Genomic DNA, 23,457 nt, shown 5'->3' on the forward strand with positions numbered 1-23,457 from the left:
TCCTCTCTGTCATTAGGTCTGACAGATCTGCTGCGGCATAGTACTAAAGGAGATACGAGACCGTAAGTGCGCACGATGCGTGAAACGGTATACCTGAGTAGGGAGTGACCATTCGATCTTCCCTTAAGGCTGATGTATGATGCATAAAGTAAAAATCTTTATCGGCACGTTTACAATTGCATGCGCATGCGCATGTGAGCAGTGTCTCGCCTCGCGTTTGTTGGTCTTTGATAGTTTTGTCCTGTAAGATGACCCGTACGCCTCTTTTGGCTGGCGGTTATTTAAGACCAGAGGGCGGCCCTACGAGTGCCTCCACTACCGCTTGGCTTCACGATGGGGGTACCGACGGACAGGTGAGTGTCCCCATGGACTCTCTTCACTTTGTAAGATAGAATAAGTCCAGACAGGCTCCCTCTTGACAGTATTATATAATGGGTCTATGATCTCCCAGACCCCTTGATACTAAAGGGGCTCCTCATTGAGGTTAGCGTGGACCATGATCCACCTCTTTAATTAGCACCATCATTCTAATTAGCGCCACCACACTAGGTTTATCCAGTGGACATATTGGTAAGACAGATTTAAATACCATCACAAGATGATCAAGAGGAACTCTTTAGTGTCCTTACTATGCTATCCTTTATCTATTTAACAAGTGGGGAATGTAGCTGTGTGTGGACCGTAGTGGAACAGTTGGGTACCGAGCACAAGTGCGTTAGGTTTGTGTGTAGAGCAATTGGCTTGGACACTGTAGAGTTGTGAGCTCACTGTGTCCTTTTTTCTACACCACAGAGCGGGGCCTCATGCTCCCAAGCGGTTGCCGGGTGAGGTGAGGCCTTCACCCACACAATGCTGGGTGAGTATCACTGTGAGGAAATGCCTCTAAGTGATGTAGCTATTATGCTTATTTCAAATATGCAGAATGTCAATTATTCATGCAGGTGGTTTGTCTATACTGTCTCTCTGAGTGCAGGTGGTTGTGTCTGTGTTATTCAATGTTGTTGTTCAACATCCTTTTGTTTTATTGATAGGAAGAAGAAATGCTTCTCCACCATCAGTGGACGTCAAACCATTAATGTTCCTGGTAGATGTGTATCCTTCTACTAGTAAACTTATCACCATTTTCCGTCTAACGTGACATTCGTAGTTACAGTTGCAGTAGCTTATTCACATTTAAGGTCCTGAAGAATGCCGGGGAAAATCCCCTATGGCAGAAACATGTTGACCGTACTGCACAAGCGCCAGTAGGTAGTCACACTACCAGGCGCGGCTTTTATCCTTTGACACACGGATTTCTGTATATACACTTTTTCAGAGCCAGTGTAGTCAATTTTATTTATCACCACCCTTTAGCACTGCACACCATCTTGTCCACTGTTTTGGTAAACATCATGGCTTGTTTTCTGACATCCAGCTCCAAACTGGCACTATATGGCCGGCCAAGACACGGATTGATCAGCAATTCCCACATGACGTATATTCCACCGAAGGGGTGGTCTGATGGGATTGATACTAGCTTTTTGTTTCCCAATAACTCCCGACAACATTGGTCCGCATATGCAGCCCACTGTACCATAGTCACTGATATGGTCACACACCACCATTTTGACCTGTTCTACTCTTCTGTGTGTTTTTCTGTATTTTGGGGAGTGAGCAGACAGGTCGGTAAATATTCCCTTTTGACCCTCCACACATCCTGTTTTTTTGTTACCTTCTATTCCTTAACACAAGAAGGTCCAATGGAAGTCTTGTTACTTCTCTTGGAACAAAAATCACAATCAATCTAAAAGGGTGAAAATAACACCAACTATTAGCAACCTAATTCAAGCAATAATAGACATCCAAGCTAATTTCCAATGGGGTATCTCCCTCGTCCAGAGTCTCACCTTTCAATAGTCGTCTGTAGGAGCAGCAAAATAAGCTGCTACGGCATCAACGCCGCGGGTCATGGTAAACCTGCTGCACAACTCGCTATGTCCTGGTTACCAGTTTATAAACCCAGTCTCCTCCAATCAAAACAGACTGCGCCACCAGAACGTAATCGCAACATAGTCTCCTATTTGGTCCGCCCAAGTAGTAGCCAATCATCTTTCATGTGGTGCGTAGACTCTGTGTATGAAAGCGGCAATATTAACTAAGCACAAACAGTTCCCCATCTAATCCGCTATAGTATCTCGTACCGGAAATAATGCATCGGCCAATCAGAGTCCTTCGTTCTAGTAAACAGTCAATCTGAGCCTCGCTTATACTACCGGAAACTAATCGGCACCAGCTCATGCCGGAAATGATACATCGGCCAAACAAAGTGTTAAGTTCTAGTAACTTATCAACCTGAGCCCCGCTTGTACTAACAGAAACAAATCGGCAAACAGATCAAGCCGGAAATAATACATCGGCCAATCTGAGTATTCAGTTCAAGTAACCTGTTAACCTAAGCCCCGCTTATACTATCGGAAACGAATCAGCCAATGCAAAAAAGCAATCACTACGAACGAGGAAATTCAGCATGAAACTCGTTAGAGTCGCATGCCCCACCACATAATTCCATCATTATGCCAATAAAAAATAAACTGCACAAAAAAACGTCAAACGGAGTAAAGTACCCCTCATTGCTTATGTTTGATTACCCAGTGGAGCATGAAAAGTAAGATTAACCGATTCACGACAATAATCATGGTCAGTTGTCATGGTTGATTATCACATATAAATAAGCCTATCAGAAATACTACAAGTGTCCAATCCAAATCTCATAATTTTATTTGGACAAGGCAACAATCCTGATTGACCTAGATAAATTAGATTTCAACATTCTAATCGGAACAACTAAATATTGTATTACAAGTGACTCCTACCATTCGGTATTAGAGTAGGGCATAAAGAAAGAAAATTAATCTTGATAAGGGTAAGCAATTGTGTACACTGGCTGTTAGACTCCTAATAGTGTAACAACATCTTCTATCTAATCTGACACCAACTACTCCATTGGAAGCCTATCCTTAGTATGATTTAGTGGATCAAAGAAAGTAATGTAGCTCTTATTCCTTAAATGTTGTTTTGAATAAAGAAATAAATACAGTGAATACACTTTGCTTGTAATAAAATTAGATAAATGGAGAACTAAGCTGGTCTTGTATTTTCCTACGCCTAATTTTTACTATCAGATTCGTCCACCATAATGGTGGCGTGTCTAAATAAATGTTTTATTAATGAAATCCATGGTCAACTCATTTAAACTGCAGGTGTAAATAGTATGAATGCCCAGTTTTAGTTTAGACACCCCACTATGATACAGCAGCTCTCCTTTGAATTTCACCGATCCATGAAGTAGGATGGAAGTGTTTTTGTGAGTGACTCGCGGTGTTATGGGCCCCACTGACAAGTAGATGTATGATTTTGTACTTCAGGGAAAGGTGACATGGTTTTAGAATGTATTTCCGCAGTAGCACTGCATCATCTTCACGGGCCGCCGCTGAAAATAGCATAGGTTTGGAGGAAAGGTGAAGTATGCTGTACATGTATGCTGGACATGTCTCTCTGGCTCAGTCAGAACGCACTAAAATTCAACAGTGAGAAAACTGAAATACTGCACTGCACAGTAGGAAAAATCCCCAAAAATCTACCGCCAGATTTCTGGCCTCAGTCGCTAGGGGACTCACCCACCCCAGTGAGCTCTGTAAAAAATCTTGGAGTCACTATCAATAACAAACTAAGCTTAGAGACCAACGTTAATAAGCAGGTTAGCTGCTGTTTTGCCCTATTAAGAGGACTCCGAAGACTGCTACCTCTCCTGCCCCCGCAGACCAGAGCCGACATAGTCAGGAGCACCATCCTCAGCCGCCTGGATTACTGCAATGCTCTCTTGCTGGAATCCCCTGCCTATCTCATCTCCAGACTCCAGAGTGTCCAGGCAGCTGCAGCCAAACTGGCACTTTCCCGTGAGCGCAGATCTTCTACCACTCTTGCCCTGGCCGACCTACATTGGCTGCCCATACACCAAAGGATTTGCTATAAATCCCTGTGTATTGTTTTCAGGGCAGTTCACGGGCTAGGCCCCCGACCACTCCAGAACAAAATTAAGTGGTATGAGCCCACCCGATCTCTTCGATCCTCATCCTTAAACTTCATCAGCATCCCTAGGATCAAGAAGGCCACCTGTGGAGGACGAGCTTTCAGTATAGCTGCAGCCCACCTATGGAACAACCTCCCCATCGACATCAGAAAAACTAATGATCTTCTGACCTTTCGGAAAAAGGTGAAAACTTGGCTTTTCCCAGAAAATCCTTCTAAAACCCATCACAATAAATAAATCTACCCGGTTCAGCATCTCGTCCATGCTCCTGTCCCCACAAAGCTTTTAGCTATGTACCTAAGCGCCAGGATGCCCGTAGGGTTACAGAGCGCTCTACAAATGCTATAAATAAATAAATAAACTGCACTTCTGTATTTCGATTTCAAGCACTGTGCAGAAGATACCTTAACCATGTAAGAAATGCACCCTCTTTGTGACCAGTAGTAAGCTAGAACAGATTTAGTGTCACTTTTGTCCTTCTTGCCAATCTCTTTGACACAGACTTCTAAAAAAATAAATGTAAAATATTAACTGTTGGAATCTGCTTTGCATGATACCCTCCCTCGTGACTCCACCCCCTTTCCTCTGCCTCACCTTGACCCTCCAATTAAGGGTTCCCAGAGTGATTTTTTATTAATTCCAGCACTGGATGGAAGAAGAGCCAGCTAGGTGGAATAAATGCTCTCTGATAGCCTGTGGTGTCAATTGAGACAGTGTTATTATTGCCTTGCCCCAAAACGCTTAGGAGTATTTTTCCAAAGAAATGTAAAGGTACTGTCTAAAATCCAAAAAGAATCCATTCTGTCAGTTGGGATAAATAATAGTTCCCTTTCAGCCGAGTAATGTTTGTATAGTTTTAAATGGAGAAAGAAACACTGGCGGTGGGAAGGGTCTCACACTATCTATCAGTACTGAGGCGAGGCGTGTATGTGCAAGAAGCAACAGGTATGCAGGTTGCATACACTGCCGGATGCTGGAAGTGACTCAGGTGCTGCTGGAAGCTGCAAACTGGAAGTGAGCCTGCAGTCCACAGACGTCCTATGCGGAACTCGCGAAACTTTTTTGGCTCTCCGAGGGCAGCAACGCGAGACGACACACACAGGACAGACGACGGACAGGTGGGCTCAGGAGCCACTTGTGCTGTGTGTGGGTGCCGTGCGCCCGCCGTCGTCCGCTCGAGCCAGCGCTGTGACGTCACAGCCCGGAAGTCGGAATTCCCAGCTCCCGGTCTCTCTCTGTGGGCGGGCCGTGGTCAGCGCCCGGGGTGAGGGCAGGAGGAGGTGGGGCTGAGCTCAGGCGGGACGAGGTCGGCAGAGCTCAGCATCGGTTTCCCACCGCCCGGCCGGGCTCCGCACTCATGTATCCCGGACAGAGCGCCTCCCAGGCGGGACGAGCCCGCGTGCCCAACCAGCCAAGTCCCGGGAGCGACAACGATAACGGTAAGAGCGAGAGGTGTACAGCGACCATTGTCCGGTCCCCTGCTGGCCATTGCTTGTCAAGTCAGTGTCAGGTGCAGCAGACAAACTCCATCATCGCTAGTGCTGCGCAGGTGGGCTTTACAGCAGTGTTGTAGACTTCCAGCCCACCTTAGCGACTAAACTCAAACATTTAATTTTAATACGCTGTTCCAACAGTTACAGAGCATCTCTGACTCAAAGTTAAATCCTCCCCAAATGACAATATTTTGCTTAGGCTGCCCATTTACTACATAATAAAAATAAGAGTGCATAGAAAATACATGTCCCAGTATATATATTAGCAACAACATGCTCACCACCTGCCACCGGCGCTCCTGGCCTGCGACACATGGTGGAAGTCTATGATATGTTGAACTAGCCTGCAGTTGATGTACTTCTCCCAGACTGTAACCTTACCGCTCCCTGCTTACCTCCCAGTTTGGCTCAAACACAAACTGATGTGTCAACAGATCTGAGGCATTGGTGAGCATTGTTTGTTAGAAATAAGGGTTTTGGACACTGGATTGCTGTTTTGGACCGTCTGGAGCGGTTCATATAAGACTCATGTTCCAGTGCAATACACATCTACTTAGATCTTGTTTGGATCTGACTTAAATCGTGAGAATAGAAGTATATGTACCTAGCTGCAAGGGAACAAAGTGCTACACGTTATGGGGTTGTTACAAAGCGGATTGCAAATGAAAAGGGAAGTGACAGGAGTATACCATCACTTATGATGGGGGGCAACAATAGTTGGGTGACAGTACTAGGGTGAGAGTTCCGGGGAGGATCAGGGCAGTGAGGGGTGCTGCAGAGCTGTGTGTGGGTAAAGTGAAAATAACTCTCCAGGATTGATTCATGGTCTGGGTGGAAACTATCACCAAATGTTGCTTTAATAAATTGTTTTTGAGCTCCTTGTTAAGTGGGAAATCGGCAGGACCCGGGTGTGTTTGGACTCCGATGGCATTGCAGATGTTATGAGCACACCACTAATGAAAGCACTTCCCCTTTTTGGATGGTGTTGCAGTAATTCGCTTTCAAGCTTTGTGTGTCATTGTTCAGTATCAGCTGGACTTTTCATAAATGGAAACGCCATTATTTTATATACAAATCTAGTAATACAACGTAATTATTCAATTTTCGGGGTAAAATAAAACAAAGATTTTCTGGTTTAATCGAGAAAAAGAGATTCCAGCTGGATTTATTTCGGCAAACGAGCCACTTGTTGCAAATGCCTATATAATGAAATGGTTTCCCGTGGGAATGTATGTTGTAAAAACTATGGTCCTCGTCCTTCGGTTTCTTCGTCCCTTACCTATATTTTCAAGGGTTTTGAGAGGGACAAGCTGCCTTTCGCAGGCAAGCATGTTTGTACTGAGTTTCTTTACAATAACCCGTGCAGAGGAGAACCATTTCTATTTTTTAATGCAAACCTCTGCACTGCTTGTTTTTTCGTCTTTTTTGCTGGGTAATTGAAATTATTAACACCGTCTTTTCGGAAAGTTTAATTGCTTATTATTCTAAGGGCTTATTATCATTATTATTGCATGTTCTACATTTTTCAGTTGTGCACAAATATGTTAGATGGATTATTTGTTTTAGTACTTTATACATCCCAAAGCCATTTAATTCCACGGACAGGGGCGGGCTGGCGAGAGTGAAAGGAAAGGCCAGGAGTTAAGATGGAGACAATAGGACATAGTGCACACTGGTTATTCGGTTTAAGGCTACAGGTCAGCTTGTAGAAATGAGGGAGCAAGAGAGAGAGGGGTCTTGAAATCTTTTCCCAATGTGAAGAATCAGTCTGACTGTGTTACACATCCTGGTAGGCTATAGAGATCTTTGAAGAGTAGTGTTTTACATGGAAATATTGAAGTGTACATACTCACTCTTTAGAGTAATTGTTTGCTCCTGAGAAGTTCTGGTACTCTCCCTTTAAATATTATTTTAAATGAAATAAGTGCAGTTACTCAGGACAGTATCTGCCAATGTAAAGCTCTGTTGGGGTGTATAGAAAGCAGGAGGTTGCCCCTTAGCACAGTATTTGCAGTCTAAACTTTCTTGTTAACTATTTAGCATTTACCGGTATGTCAACTTCTTACGAGGGGTTCTGAAGGGGAGAGAGTGGAGATGTCTCGTGTACATTGCATATGTAGCTGCCAGGGGTCCAATATCGGGTGAAGCCCCAAGCCAGTACTGTTTTTATTTCTTCATTAATCAACAACTCTGTGCTAGCTTGGATTTGGACGTATATGCTCAAGGGCATTTGGATTTCGCAAAAACGGATGATCAAATTATTTGGCATTGAAATGCTGGTTTGAATCACATTCTGTTACTTGGCATTATAACTCGCATAGTTAATGACGTTTTTAAAATTAAAAAATACATCTGCCTATTCAGAAAACCCTTCAAGATAGTGTTCACTAACAGTGAATGATTTTATGTTGTATTGATTTACAGGTGCTAGATTACATTAACACATTCCTTTACCCCCCCACTCCCCAGTAAAATAGTTTGTTGTTGTATTCAGAAGAACATACGCATTTATTTACAAATTAGTTGCAACCGAAGAGGTGCCTCTTCCTCTGTGTATCCCAGCTTTGTTTTAAAACCTGTCTTTTGGAGCGCACTGTAGAGATTATCTTGCATTTCATTTACAGAAGCACCTCATTCGCAGCAGAAAGAACACTATTGTACATTGCATATCCAATTATTCCACTCGATGGTGTTTAAAAATTTAGGGGCTCGAGTCCTAACAAAATATGCCACATTTTTATGATTCTGCTAGACTTTAAAAGACCTTAAATAAACGGCGACTGTAAATTTCACGAAGAGTGAAAAGAAATATTTTCATGACTGAAGGAATCTTTCATTCCAGCAAGTTTTAATTGCATTTGATATACACGTTTGTGATTATTTCATACACTGAATGCCGCGTTGAAAAAACTTTGATTTAAAGAACACTGCAATGTATGCCATCAGTTGCATGAACACTGAAATAAAACATTTTCCTCACGAGAAAAGTCTTTCCTTCCATCCTGTTTAAGTTGCATTTTTTTTTTAAACTTTGTTTATTGGAGTTTTTGTAACAAGTAAGAACAAGACAGTACATTTAGTGCGACATTACAGCGGCTAGGGTCCGTGGTCCATAGATCAATAACAAAGTGAAGTCAGGAATCATAGTACAGTTAATTACATCTAGACGGCCAGAGCAGCAACAAAGCGACAACAGGTGGAACGTATACCATGAGCAGGATTAGTACAGTGGCAGTAAAGCATAGTGAATAATCACGAGGGCAGCATACAGTGCATCAATGGGTCAATAAAAATACAGGAATATACATGAGCAAGAGCAGTAGGTCAATAAGTAGGCGGCAGGACTACATCGCAACATACATACTCAAAAGGCAGTACAATAGGCACATTAGCATAGGCAATGCAGAATGATTGGGTGACTGAGGTCTATTACGCCAGGCTATCAACACCATCTCCAGTGGGGTCCTTCGTTAGCTCTTCATCACGAGCGGTCTGGGCTTGAAAATAGGTTATCAGGGGCTGCCAGATGTCTCGTGGCCTACTGGACATAGGGAGTAGGTCAGCGAATGTCGCGTGTTGATCCTGACTGTATGTCATATCAGCAAGCCACTCTTTGAACTTGGGAGCCCTGCCACGCCCCCATCTGCATACCACGCGCCTCTTTGCCAGAAGGAGCGCAATGTCCACAAATTTTCTGCATTGTGAGGGAATGTGTGGTGTATGTCCCAACAGCATGATCAGGGGTTCAGGTTGTATAGGCGACCCAATCATGGATACTAGAGCAGCATGTACTTGTTGCCAATAGTTCTGTAAGGGGGGGCATTCCCAAGCAAGGTGCAAGAAATCAGCATTTTCTGCGCGGCAGCGGTCGCAGCGGTCTGTGTCAGCTAAGCGGAACTTACATTTCTTCAGGGGGGGTATAGTACAAGCGCTGTAAATATTTGTAATGAATTATCTTGAGCCTACTGCTCGCCGATATACGAGCCGTGAGAGTACAGCAGTATATCCATTGGTCTTCAGTAATGTCAATAGCTAGTTCTGCAGCCCAGCGTGTCCTTGCTGAGGTCACCGGCGGCGGGCAATCCGCTCGTATATGACGGTACATTCCCGAGACCAAATGCGAGCCATCACTCGAGTTCAGCAGGAAGTGAAGTGGAGGCGAAATGGCAGGTTCCGCAGGGTAGTCTGGAAGTATGGCACGCATGCCCTGGCGGAGTCGTAGGTAGTAAAATACCTCGAGAGGGGTACGGGCATGCTCTCTAAAGAATGCATCAATGGATTTAAAATGACCCGCAGTGAACATGTCACCCCAGCACGTGATCTTTAGGGCCGTACAAAGGCGCTGAAAGCCTTTCTCCTGCAGGAGTGCAAGCTCGGGATGATATGTCAATGGCATCAGGGGAGAGTATAATAGTTCGCAGTGCAGTCTTTTAGCCAGCCGTCGCCACGCATCAACAGTACACGTGACCGACGTAGGAGGCGTCGTTATGGCTGAGGGCCGACTGTGCAGTAGACCCTGCAGAGGCAAGGGGCTGGCAATCCAGTCCTCCACCGCCAGCTGGGGCATAAAGGGAGTAGGGCGAAGCCAGTGGTACGCATAGTGTGCCTGCGCACAGAGATAATAGGCTTCGAAATCCGGAAGGTCAAACCCCCCTTTATCGTATGGCAGGATCAACGTTGTCCATTTAAGGCGCGGGCCCTTGCCTCCCCAAAAAAGGCGACACAGTTCTGATCTCAATGTCTTAAAGAAATATGCTCCCAGATGAAAGGGGATATTGAGAAAAAGATAGAGAAAGCGTGGGAGTCCCACCATTTTGATTAGGGAAGCTCTACCTGCCATGGAGATGGGTAGGGTGATCCAGCGGTCAACCAGGGCGGTGAGTCTCGTCACTGCCACTCCATAATTTGAGCGAAGAATCTCATCCTTATCGCGTGAGATCTGTATGCCCAGGTACTTGAGGTCAGACCCGCATCGCTCCAGGGGGTAATCCAGGGGAAAGTCAGGTACAGCAGCTGTAAGCGGAAAAAATTGGGATTTCGTCCAGTTTATCTGCACCCCCGACAATCTTCCAAAGACCACAAATTCTCTGAGTAGAGGGTTCAGATTGTGCTCTGGGTCTTTAACAAACAAAGTCATGTCATCTGCATATAAGGAGACATCGATTTGACGCTGGAGGCAGCGAATCGCTCCCTCACCGTGGAGCTGGCGGAGCCGGCATGCAAGGGGTTCAATAGCGATCGCAAACAATAGGGGAGATAGTGGGCACCCTTGCCGTGGGCCCCTGGAGATATCGAGCGGCGTGGAGAGATGACCATTGATCAGAACTCTCGCAGTAGGCTTAGTATATAACAGACAAACCCAGGAGATAAAGATGGTGGGGAATCCCATGCGGGATAGGACGGTAAACAAATAAGGCCACTCAACAGAGTCGAACGCCTTTGAGGCGTCCAGGAAGATCGCTGCGACCGGAAGGTCAGGGTGGATCGTATGAAGTAAGGAGAAAAGAGTGCGAAGATTATGTGAAGTGGAGCGGCCCGGGACAAAGCCAGACTGGTCGGGTAGTACTATCCGGGTCATAAGGAGTGATAACCTAGTGGCTAGGACTTTGGCCAAGATTTTTTTAACATCGCAATTTAAAAGTGACAAGGGGCGATACGAGTCACAGGACGTGGAAGATTTGCCGGGTTTCAACAAGGAGGTAATGACGACCTCGCGCATGGAGCATGGGAGGACGCCGTCCTCGTAGGATTCCGTGAACACCTCTCGGAGGACCGGGGCCATGACATCGATATAAGTTTTATAAAATTCAGCGGGAAGACCGTCCAGTCCGGGCGCCTTCCCACTACGTAGCGACATGATGGCATCCCTTATTTCCTCCAGTTCGAAAGGAGCAGCAAGGAACTGCCTGTCAACATCGCTTAACCAGCATAGGGCTATTTCACTTAGAAAGTCGTCGTATCGGACTTCAGGAGTGGTGATTGTGGTATAAAGTGTGCGATAATGGGAAACAAAGTAATCTAGCAAGTCGTCGGAATCCCTGACAGTGTGTCCTCGGCTATTGACCACTTCGATGACAGTATTGACTATTCGCGGCGGGTTTGTCAATATAGCCAATGCCTTGCTGGGCCTATCACCCTCACAATATTTCCTCGCTCGCCAATGTTTGCTCCTGAACCTAGTCTCCCTGTTCGCTTCCTCTTCATAGTGTGTAAGCTTATCCCTGAATTCAGCATGTGCGGCAGTGTTATCGCCCTCCACCAATCGCGCCTCCAACGCCCTCAGCTCATCCTCAAGCTTCCGGATCGTGCGTTGTATGTCACGCAATACCCCAAAGCTCTTAGACATGCAGTGGCCCCTAATAGTGACTTTGAATGCCTCCCAGATGGTTTCGACGGATGCAACAGAGCCCCTGTTCCGAGGGAAGAAAGCAGTGATCTCATCCTCTAATTCAACTCGGAAAACCTCGTCCAGCAAGGCCGTTGGCTGCAGACGCCAACGCGATCTAGGGCTGTCCCATCCGGGAAGTAAAATAGACAGCAGCACCGGGCAATGATCCGAATAGGTTCTTGGGAGGTGAGTCACCGCGTTCACCCCAGACATCGTTTCACGGGTCAGAAAGAAATAATCAAGGCGCGCCCAGGTACCTGTCTGTGACGTGAAGTGTGTGCCCTCTTTACGGCCAGGGTGCAGCTGTCGCCAGGCATCCAGTAGGCTGCCCTCTGAGAGCACACCCATTAACGCCTCCCTTGATCTGGGTTTGTAAATTGTCGCACCATCAGCCCTATCCAAGTGAGGCGTCAGCGCTATGTTGAAATCACCCCCCCATATGACATGGCGGGACCCCACATCTAAGATCTTACCCCACAGCGTGGTAAAGAAACAAGGCAGATCAACATTAGGGGCATAACAGTTAACCAACGTGACTGTATTGCGGCCCAGCCGCCCCCAGAGTAGTACGTAGCGGCCTTCCTTGTCTGCCAGCTCTCCACATACCTGGAAGGGGACATTGCGTTTAACCAGGAGGACAACTCCCCTAGCATAGGAGGAGTAGGACGAGAATGACCGAGCAGTAGCCCATTTACAGCCAAATGTAGATTGCCCCTGCGGAGCCAAGTGTGTTTCCTGCAGCATAGCAATTTGTACCTGTTGGCGATCTAAATATGCAATAACATTTCTACATTTTTTAGCATCATTGAGCCCTCGGACGTTCCACGACAAGCATTTCAAAGTCACATTAGTCCCAGAGTTAGCCATTATCCGGACAGGGCCTAACTAAAACATTGTACCACCACAGATTCCAAAATTGCATCATCTTATGTATAAATGCACAGAACTCCGGTACCAGCCAGCCAAATGTCGTCTTCAACAAACCAACCATTCCCGAAACAGATCCCACCCCCCCACCCACCACTGCATCCCAATCATGCCAGCAGCCATTCCGGTCCTTACCCCCCCACCGCCCCTTCCCCAGAAATTCCCACAACTTGAACAGAACAGCGGGGTACTCCCGTAGGGGGAACATCAGCAAAGGCACACAGCCGCCCCCATTCCCGAACGCCTCACGATCGAAAACAACCATGGTTGAGGCAGGGATAGCGGGGGCGGTTCCTACATATCTCAAACCGTCTGGGGTCACAGTCACACTCAGTCCTCGAGTACTATATCCTCGCCAATGCTTGCAACAGTTAGTAGTCAATAACAGCAAGGCAGTTCCAAAACAGATACTTGCGGGGAGGGCAGAGCCCGTCAATCTTCATCAACTGCCGGGGGCACGTCCTCCTCGGGTTCCTCACGATCCTCTCGCCGATCCCTCTGCGCCCTACGATGTTGTTTTAGGTAGTCCTCAGCTTTACTCGGATCCGTGAAAAACCGTTGTTTACCCTGGTGCGTCACTCTCAGCCGAGCTAGATAAAGCAGAGCATAGTCTATCTGAGCCTCTCTTAGTTTTTTCTTGACAGCTAGGAACTTCCGTCTTTCCTCCTGCACAATGGGGGTAAAATCAGGATAGAGAGAAAAAGCAACTCCATTGTAGTGCAGGGTACGTTTGGTTCTGGCAGCTCGTAAGGCGACATCCCGGTCGCGGTAGTTCAATAGTCGGGCAATGATAGGCCTGGGCGGCAGCCCAGGCTGTGGCACAGGAGCCAGGGATCTATGTGCTCTCTCCACAATGAACTGAGACGAGAAGGCATCCTCCCCTATGGACGCCCGGAGGAGTGACTCGATGTACAGTTCCATTCTTCCAGTGGCCGTGGACTCCGGAATACCCGTGACGCGAATGTTGTTGCGTCGGCTACGGGCTTCCAAGTCCTCGTTCTTGGCCGCTATGACCCTAAGCAGGTTGTCCATGCGAGCAAGTTGGGAGGTGTGGGTGGCAGTGAGGTCATCGTTGTCCGATATGCGTTGTTCCGTCGCGACTATTCTCTCCTCATGCTGGTCAACTTTGTGAACCAGTGCGTCCAGCCTGGAGGATATGCCGTCCACCTTCTCCACCACTGTGGCAAAACCTTGGCGCATTTCTTGGAACAGGCCCTGCAGATCAGGCGCTTTCGTGGGGGAGGGCGCAGCAGCAGGGCCCGCGCCGCTAGGCCCAGGATCCGTCCCATTCGGCTTTGAACCCTTCTTGGCGCTCTCAAAGCTGAGCTTCGCTTGACGGTGCTCCGGGCGCACCATCGCGCCCCTGCGCCGCTCGTGAGCCACTGATGTGCGATCCGACTGAGCAGGGATGGGTCACGACGTGATCAGGCAGAGTGGTGAGGTTCCTCGCAGCAGGCAGAATAGAGTAATGGGACTGAGATGTAGGACCCCGTGAGTTACAGGCAGTCACAGCTGGCCGGACAGGGTAGGGACTCCGGTGGTATGGTGTGGAAGGGAGACAGGTAATTACAATTTCCGCAGTACCCGCTTGGTTCCCGCAGGCTGGGCAATCGCAGTCCAGTTTATGGACTTCCAGGGCCCCCAGCCGAGTGCGATTGCAGTGCAGGAAGCCTTCCGTTCAATCTGAGCAGTATGGAAGGGCAGACCAGTCTGCTGTGAGGGCTGGGCCCCGTTGAGTCGCAGCAGAGATGGGTCAGGCCACCTACCGGGAAGAGCCGGTACCCCCACCTCAAAGGCGGCTGCAACCGCCAACCAAGCCCGCTGTATATGAACTGCAGAGGCAGGGCACTGCCCGGATTATAGCCTGTTACTCACTGCGCAATTGTAGGCGCCGCGTGGATGAGGGCAGCACGGCTGGGACAGGTCCTCACAGCGTCGGTATGCATGGCGGCCGCCATTAACGAGTGGTCGAGCCCGTCAGCCAGTACCAGTACCGTGGTCTTCTTAGCCGGCACCCTCCGCTAGGCAGCATGCAGGGAGGAGGGTGTGTGTAGTCCTGCGAGGGTGTCCGCCGCAGTGTAGGGCCGCCCAGCCCAGCCCAGCAAGTCCGACAAAGCGCGGCGGGCTCCAGCGATCAGCCCCCGGACTGGGGCCCTTCGCCTCGTGGTCCGAACCGGCCTCGCGTGAGCGCCGGAGGCCGAATCCCCCACCACTGCGGGGTCCGGGAGTGCGCCGGTGAAAGTCCCCAAGCAAATAACTCGGCGGTGGTGGCCCCCAGTGGTCCCAGAGTTGGACCGAGTGTAGGCGAGACTGGTGATCGTCGATTCCGCTGATGCGGGGAAAGGTAGCCCTCCAGGCGGCAAGGATCAGTGCAGGATCAAGGTCGTAGGAGACGGGAGCCGCTCAGTTAAGCGGCCATTCCGTTTGCGCGCTAAGCCACGCCCCCTAAGTTGCATTTGATTATGTAGAGATTTTGTTTACTGCTCTCTCTCTCCCCCCCTCTCCATACATTAGGGATGTGAGAAGTTGGCCTGGCATATGATGTCCACTATTCCAGTGGGCACCTTGCACCAGTCCAAACGATCCTTATTGATGGTAGGTTTAAAGTCAACCTTTATAGAAAGCTATCTTAGTGGTAGCTGTGGAGAGCTGCCTTCAAGCTAAGACTTAGAGGTGAGTTAAGCAAGTAGTATTACCAGGTATAATCTCTTGAATGATCAAATGAAAGCACACCACACAAGGTATATATCAAATATATATGTATTTAATCTAAATACCACCCCTCTGGACTTTTTATGAGGTATGGGGTAAAAGTACAATACAAGGAACTTAATTAGCATACGATAAGTTGCACAGTATACGGTATGCCCTAGGGGCCTCACAAACCATATACTAAAATAGTGGTATAAGAACCACACGAGGGTTAGAAAGCAGGCCTAGGGCCTGTAGAACCGCTGGGGCTACCAGGAACCACCCAGGGTAGGGACGCAGGAGGCCCACGGGGGACGCATGCAGTGTCTAAACACAGCCGCGGATCACCATTGACTTTCTATGGAGAACGAACAAGTTACAATTTTAAAGTTTAAGGGCACTTAGAGGTCAACTATGATGGAACCCTTTTAGACTAGGACACTTCGAGAGTCAAGACCCAGGGGAGCACCAGAGTACTCGTGCTACCTCACCCAGGGAAGCCGGGTTCATAGGTGTCTTTTGGTGTCGGGTTTTGTCGTCGATTCCAATGGAGAGCTGCGAAGAAATGCTGCAGGCCACCAGAGGAAAAGTGTCCGGGTGGATTGGACATGTGAAGAACCTGAAAGCAGAGGGGACAGAGTCTGGGTCACTAGCCAGTGACCAGGATGGCGACAGGAAGATGCCAACCAATGTCGGGTGTTTTCAGGTGAAAGAGGTGAAGCTTGACTCTTCAGCCATGAGGACCAGGAGACGTCGACTATGACCATGAGCTGGATTCGAGCTGTCCCACGAAGGATGTCGAGTGCTGCAGCCTCAGAATCCGGATTGGACCCAACAAGCCTCGCAACAGCAAACCACGCAAGATGACAAGATTGGCTTTGGTTCAGACCAGTAAGGTCTGGGGGACTCCTCCTTTGGAGGGGAGTCAGAGCACATCTGGAGCAACCAGGAACGCTCAAGAAACAAAGGATTGGCCTTCGTGGGGGCTCACTAGCCAACGGACTGGGAACCGCGAAGGAGCCTCGAGCTGCGGTGAAGAAAGGGGACTCACGGGTCACTTGTGGAGTGCTGGCCTCTGTACTTTTGTGCAAAAGGTGCTCGGGGCAAGGGACTCAAATACCCCAATGCACAACTTCGGGATACCTCGGGAAGTAGGTGCAGTTGCAAAAATGCAGGATGTCCAGGAGTTCCGGTCACACGTCTCTCGTGTCAGCTACGGGTCTCCGCTTTGCTGGGATCTCTGGTCAGCTTCAGAGATGTCTGGAAGTCTGTGTCTTGTGTCGCAGATTCTTCGGGATCCGGCAGGAACCTCGAAAATGCAGACCGGCAAAGATGCTTTTGGCGCCTGTTTGAACAGGGTGGTCACTCCTTGACCACAAGGGAGATTTCTTCCGTCTTCCAGTCGATATGGAATGTCAAAGGTCCAGGATTTATGTTGCAGAGTTTCTTCTAGGGTAATCTAAAGTCCTAGGGACTGGGTTCCTATACTTATACTAAGTTTAGGGATTGGACTAACTCTAAGGACCCAGCTATGGGTGGACCTGGGGAGGGGGTGGTTACACCCCTTCCCCAATTGTCCAGTTTCGCCCCAGAGCTGGGGCTGAGTGCCCCAGCAACCGGTTTGAACTGGGAAATGCATGGAGCACCTTATGTGCCCCAGGCAGTGTCTGAAAAACATTCACTGAATGTAACCCACCCTGCCCCAATACGCTAAAGCCTGTCTGGGGAGGTGCCAGCACCTCCCGGGACAGGAAACCTACTGTCCAGGCCTTCCCTTCCGGATTTTCGTCCAACAGCAGGAGGGCCGACTCGTGTCTGTGGCAGCAGCATCCATTTTGTGATGCTGGGGCTCTGTTTAACTTTAACCGGGTTTACCAGTATGTACATGTCTTCCTCTAGAAGGGTGGAATGCTACTCCCGCCTCCAGAACTGGTGGGGGGTGGGTGTATTCCAAAGTGTTTGACACCTTACATGACATGTTTTTATAAAGCCAAACCAAAGTTAAAATTAACCGCGAGGATTATAATGCACTTAAGAGTATATGGTATGGCTATATCATAGAACAGCTTTCAGAAGATATTTCCGAAAGCTGCAGAGGGGCTCAGCTCATGCTAGGGCACCCTCTCACACAAAACCAAGCACTCTGCCTTCAGGGTTGTCATGGCCTGCCATAGGAGTGACTTATAGGTTACTATGTGTCTATATGTAAAGGTAGATATAGGTATACTATATCTAAGTAAGGGGAGCTTACACCACCTTACCCATGCTGCAAGTGCAGACCTGTGGTGTCAGTTTTGAAGGCTAACCAGGGGTGGCACAAAACATGCTTCAGCCCCTGGTATGCCTCTGGGGTACCTATGCCCTTGGTACCTAAGGTACCATATACAGGGACTCACAAAGATGACCTAGTAGCCAATCTGATATGTACCTAAAGTACATTGTATCAATTTAGAGAGAGAACAGCTAGGCTGTGGTCCTGTTTAGCAGGGCCATAGCCAGACTAAAGTCGAAAAACCAGTGAAATACAGTAAAAAGTGGGGGTAGCCATAGCAAGCAGACCCTACTCTCCTACAAGGGATACAAAGCTTTCTGGATAAAATTGCAACCTCTTTAATGCCCAAAATTAGTAGTCACCTGGTGAAGTGTTACCAGTTACCTTTTGCAAGGTGCCTAGTGCTTCGTTGCATTTCATGTTGCAGGTTTTTTTTTGTAACTTTTGATACATTTGAGCTAGAACCTAATTTTTTCAGATTTTCAAATTGTAAAACAAGTTTTTTTTAATTATGTATAGAAAACATGGCTATTCGAAAATTCCAATGACACCAACTGTACCTTTACCATGAAATGCCATTGTATGCCCAAGAGTGCTATGTGCTGCTGCTAATCAGCGAATGGTGTACATATTACATAGGGAGACTTAGGAACTATCTGCAAATGTGCCACCTTGCTAAATGCTTCTTTATTGGTTAATTTCTTGTGGGGCGCACGAGGTTTCGGCCTTCAGAGCTTGCCCGTATTCACTGTCAGAAAAAACAAATATGAAATATATTGTCAGCTAAAGAGCAATTCTGCATAAGTTTAATGGACCATGCATATGCATGAAATAGCAACCTTCTGTTTTTACTGTGCGTTGTGTTGACTTCTTAGACCAGAGACTTTGCAGAATGCTCTGGGCCAGCGTTCAACTGGTCAGTATGTAGAAAAACTGTTGTGGATAAGAAATGATAGGCCCAATTTTACAGATTGTTGTAAATCTGCACCTGGAGGTGTGCGATTTCACATGGGTATAGATTATTGACTTTACAGAATGCATCAGTGTCAGGAAGTACGCTTGGAAACATGTCAGACACACAGAATTCCACTTAAAAACCTTTCTGAATTCAATTAACACATGAGCAAATAAAAGGTTAACATTTGCACATGCCCAAAAAAGAACAAATACATATACTTTTTTATTTATTTTCATTGGGGATATTTTCCCATTACAAATCTTACTCTAACCCACACCAATGTTGGGGGTGTTCCAATGCCATCCTTCCCAGGAAAGCGATTTACTCTTACCCCTGTCGGCGGTATGTGGCTGGTATTTTCCAGGGTTAGATGGGGCCTCAGAGGAATTTGAGAGTACAAACAGACATGTAAGTTTATTGGTGTGTTCAAACTCAAAAGCCACTGCAGCTTTAGGGTCCCCAATCCCGTGAGCAGCTTAATTCACATAAAAAATGTTTGTGACGAATTTTTTTTGCAAGTGCAAAATTCGCCTTTGTGAATTAAAAAAGCGCTTTGGCATTTGTTAAAAAAAAAATATATATATTTCTGTGGGGAAGTCAAACTTACTCAAATAGCTTTGTGAATCATGCACGCAGACTCTGCACCCAGGCACAGGATGTCCGATGTGGTGGACTGTAACTGAATGCTCCCCCCCCCCAAATGGTGAGTGGTCCACTCAGTTGAATTTAGACGTGCTGCTTGATAACATTTTTTAAGAGGCCTGGGTCTGAGCCAGGGTCCTTAGGGGGATTGGGATGGGCAGAGAGTAGCCTCGGCGCAGGGGTCCAAGTTACGCCCCTGTGCCGTTCCCCTAGTGAAGTGAAATGTCTTTTCCTGAGAGACGGATGGGTACAAGCTTCACGGCTACTTCACTACGCTTACACACTACAGAGTGGGACGCGTTTTTTATTTGTCTGGACATGACCGAGATTCCACAGGTTACTAGAGCGCGGCAGTGCAGCCTTCCGACTTCGGAAGACTGTGCTTCTAAAGTGCTCGAGGCGCAGGACAGAACACGTCCTCGGTTATTAGAAGTTTAAATCACACGTTTACCTATGCGTCGCTTTGACCTGCCCGGCGGTTGTTTTTTACAGCACAACCCGCAAATTCAGTTCCCATTCCGACAAGTCACTCTCTTCATACTACTGACGTGTTCGCTTCATTACTCCCAGCCCGCATGTTGACTCGGTAAACAGGCCTTGCACTTCACTTCCTTACTGCAAGATGTAATTTACCTTTTAAGAAACTTAAGAACATTGTTTCCCTTAAAGATGTCCGTTTAGTTGAAAAAAGGGTGTGTTGGAAACGAAGCCAGAAAAGTTGTGTCGTCGATGGTATTGTCACGAGTTTTATGTTCTATTTTCAAACATTTTCTAATGGAACCACAATGTAGGCCAAGCGATAAGTCTGAATAGAATCTGAAATCTCGTTATTTATAATCCTGACTTAGTCCCCATATACTATTAGTGACTGAGATACGCTACCCTGCTCAGTATATTGAAGCAATACAAATTGAATATTTGCTGTCTTTCTTTCATTTAAGGGCTGCATTTCTAACTTATTTCAGTCTGTAATAAAAAAAAAATTGACATCCTTTTGCTTTGGGCTGAGTAACAAAATACATATGAAAACAAAAAGGTGTCAGAGGCATTGCTTGAATTTACGAGAACCTCTGGTAATCACTATGCGAAGCATTCCACTCCAATGTTGTTCTCTTTGTGCCAGTACAGAGAGGCTGATTGTGTGTGTTGGGAAATGTCCTCTGCCCTGTAAAAGATTCGTATCCCTGCCCTGAGTGCCCAACTGTACTGTTGTCTGGTTCCCTGGTGGTGATTTATTTTTTTGGGTAATAGGCAAATGGATCATGCGTTCGTGGCATGATGCAGGCCTGTCGCACTGATTGCGGTCTTGTTGGACCAGGAGGGGTGCCCAAAGCTCTACCTCATAGTGGTGGAAGGCTACCGCCTTCACCAAGAGTTAAGCAGCATGAGCGCAGTGGTGGCAGCATACCTACCGTGTGATCAGTAGGAGTGAACAGGTCCTTTAAGCCTTGTATCCCTGGAGTGAGGCCTACAGGCTCACTCCTCTTTTTAAAGTTCTGCTGCTGTTTGCTTAAATCACCCTAGATTTACATCAAGTAGAAGTAGAGTACTGCGCAGCGCAGGTGTAAGGAGACTGTGCCGGATGTTGTGTGCCTGAGAAGGGTACAGTACAGGGATAGGAATACTATGTAGAACATGAATGGGGGGACCGGGGTTCTCCAACCTTCTCTGTTTTGAGAGCTACTTATGATCAATAAAAATCATCAAGAGCTACTTATATAATTTGTATTGTAATAGTGATTACATTAGAAAAGGTTGTTAGTGGCCACCCTATGTAAAACTGCTCACAGTGATCACCTCTGCATCAGGCAGGATAGCCAGCAGTAATGTAAAAAACATCTTTAGCAATTTAGAATGCCTTTACATGGGTAATACTCAACAGCCATATCTTAAAAGCGCTTTGTGCCAAGTTAATAATATTCGTGATAAACCTCCCCAATGCCAATTGATTTATCACTCAAATATAAGCTTTACATATATTTTGGAAATTCAACTCTCAGCCAATCGGTTTTAAAAATACACACAATCTCTCTTTGAAAGCACATTTTTCACCGTTGGTAAACATATATTAATTTGATCAAGCATAAGCATCTAATTTAGTAGGCTGGACTGGACACAGGAGAGCTACTTTTAGGCAGCTGAAGAGCTACCAGTAGCTCACAAGCTACTCGTTAGAAAACCGGGGTTAGAGCATGTACTGTCAAAAAAAAAGTCAAGTTAAAGAAGGATTTATTCGTTTGATTAGACAAACCAATCATAAAAGCACAAGATTACAATATTCATACCAACAATTCTTACATTAAAAGAGAAATTCACATGAGTGATACATTAATAATTTCATGATTGTGTTAAAAACAGTATTAAACTTACAAAAGCCCTCATCTCATTAAAAACAGTTAAGTGCGCATGTGTTTCCTTAGGCTCAGAGCTTTTTTCAAGAAAATTGTTATCCTAAAAACACTGGGCTCTTTATCTAAACATTGTAAAGCCAAAAGGGCAGGATGACATTGGCGTAGCCCAAACTGTTTAAAGATGGGTACTAAGAGCAAGCTCCTAGCAGCAGAATAAAACCTAAAAAAAAGAATTACATGAATCATGGATTGTGGGGAGGTATTATCGCAGGGGCATCGCTGGAGGTCTTGAGACCAGCCATTCATTATGGGAAAAGTAACTAATCTATGGAAGACCCCCAGCCTCAAAAGGGTTAATATGAATCTATAATAGGCACCAGGCACAAAAATTAAATAAGATTGAATATTAAAAGTAGTTAAGACCAACTGCTTACGCGCGATTGTGCGTTTTAAAATTTCAGATGACATTCCAATGGTATCCAGGAGCAGGATACCCTCTTTTCTTAATTACTTCTTTGTTGTTGCCCTAATGGTAGTAGGATTGGTAAAATACTCTAAATGACCAAGATCTTAAAAATAATTATTAACATATCTTAGCCATGGTATCCTCATAACACCTTCCAGTAGCTCACAAGCTACTCGTTGGATAAACCGGGGTTAGAGTATGTACTGGGTGTATGTATGCCTGCAAGGAATACACTACATGAGAGATGCAGTGCATGCGCAATGAAACTAATTTGCTGAGTATGTGTGCTTGCGTGAAGTACATTACATAAAGGGTTGTGCATCGCGCATATGGTGTGAGTGATGGCAGCATGCGTGTCCTGCACCATTTAACTTTAGGAACACATTCATTTTTAAAGACCTCTTGCACCAAATGTGTAAAAATATGGTGATTCATTTAAAAATTCAAAAAGTGTATTTCATTACCATGCAGAAGTATTTCCCTTAGTACATCCGATTATAACAGTGCATTTAGAAGTATTCTTTTAGGCGATAGCTTTCAAATAGGATTTTAGAAACCATCATCCTTCACCCCCCACCACGACCGCCACCTGACAGCAATTTCAGTATTAAACTAAGAGGCAAGTTAGTTGTTATGTGCTCCCTTTGGATCGCCTGGGTTGCTGGTATGCATGACCATATTCTAGTTTCTTAAAGCGCATTCAAGAGAGCACATCCTGAAGTTCTGTATTTCGCGGTCCTCTGATATGTGTTAATGAAGAAAAGGGAGGCAAAGCGAAATAAAACAATTGTCTAGTATCGCACAATTTGGTCAAGTGGGGAGGCAGGGATTGACCACAGGTTTTCTGATTTCACATTGTGTAATTTAGCATGTACATGCTTTGCTTCACCTACGCCCGCCTTAAAAACACCCACCAACCCCCCTCCTCCCACTGTCTGCATGCAGCCCTCTGTCACACAACTGGTCACATTTTGCGACCCCTGGAAATATGTTTGGGAGTACCCATGATATACACAATAATTTCGGACATATAGGTTGAACATATTAATTCCATTAATTCTTTTATGAGCTGTAAAATGTGTAGTCAGTGAATTTAAAAATGTGTTTCTGTTAGAGACTTGCAAGCTGTTTTTCATTTTTGCATCCTAATTATTGTGCCTTGCAATATCTTGTTCATGCAATGGCCATTTAAATAATGTG

At 46.4% G+C, this 23,457-nt stretch overlaps 1 protein-coding gene across 2 annotated transcripts in view; it reads left to right on the plus strand.

The window, feature by feature from the left end:
- The first annotated feature begins 5,282 nt into the window (after window positions 1-5,282).
- TMC7 (transmembrane channel like 7) overlaps window positions 5,283-23,457 on the plus strand; it is a 430,401-nt gene continuing 412,226 nt past the window's right edge. The window contains exon 1 of one of the 2 annotated variants that reach the window (XM_078665244.1): window positions 5,283-5,508. In XM_078665244.1, the coding sequence (XP_078521370.1) occupies window positions 5,427-5,508 (82 nt within the window). In that variant the 5' untranslated portion in view covers window positions 5,283-5,426. The remainder of the gene's footprint in view (window positions 5,509-23,457) is intronic. The other variant, XM_078665243.1, reaches the window with a different exon arrangement.

Source organism: Lissotriton helveticus, chromosome 10 (genome assembly GCF_964261635.1).
Source record: "Lissotriton helveticus chromosome 10, aLisHel1.1, whole genome shotgun sequence".
Lineage (NCBI taxonomy): Eukaryota > Metazoa > Chordata > Amphibia > Caudata > Salamandridae > Lissotriton > Lissotriton helveticus.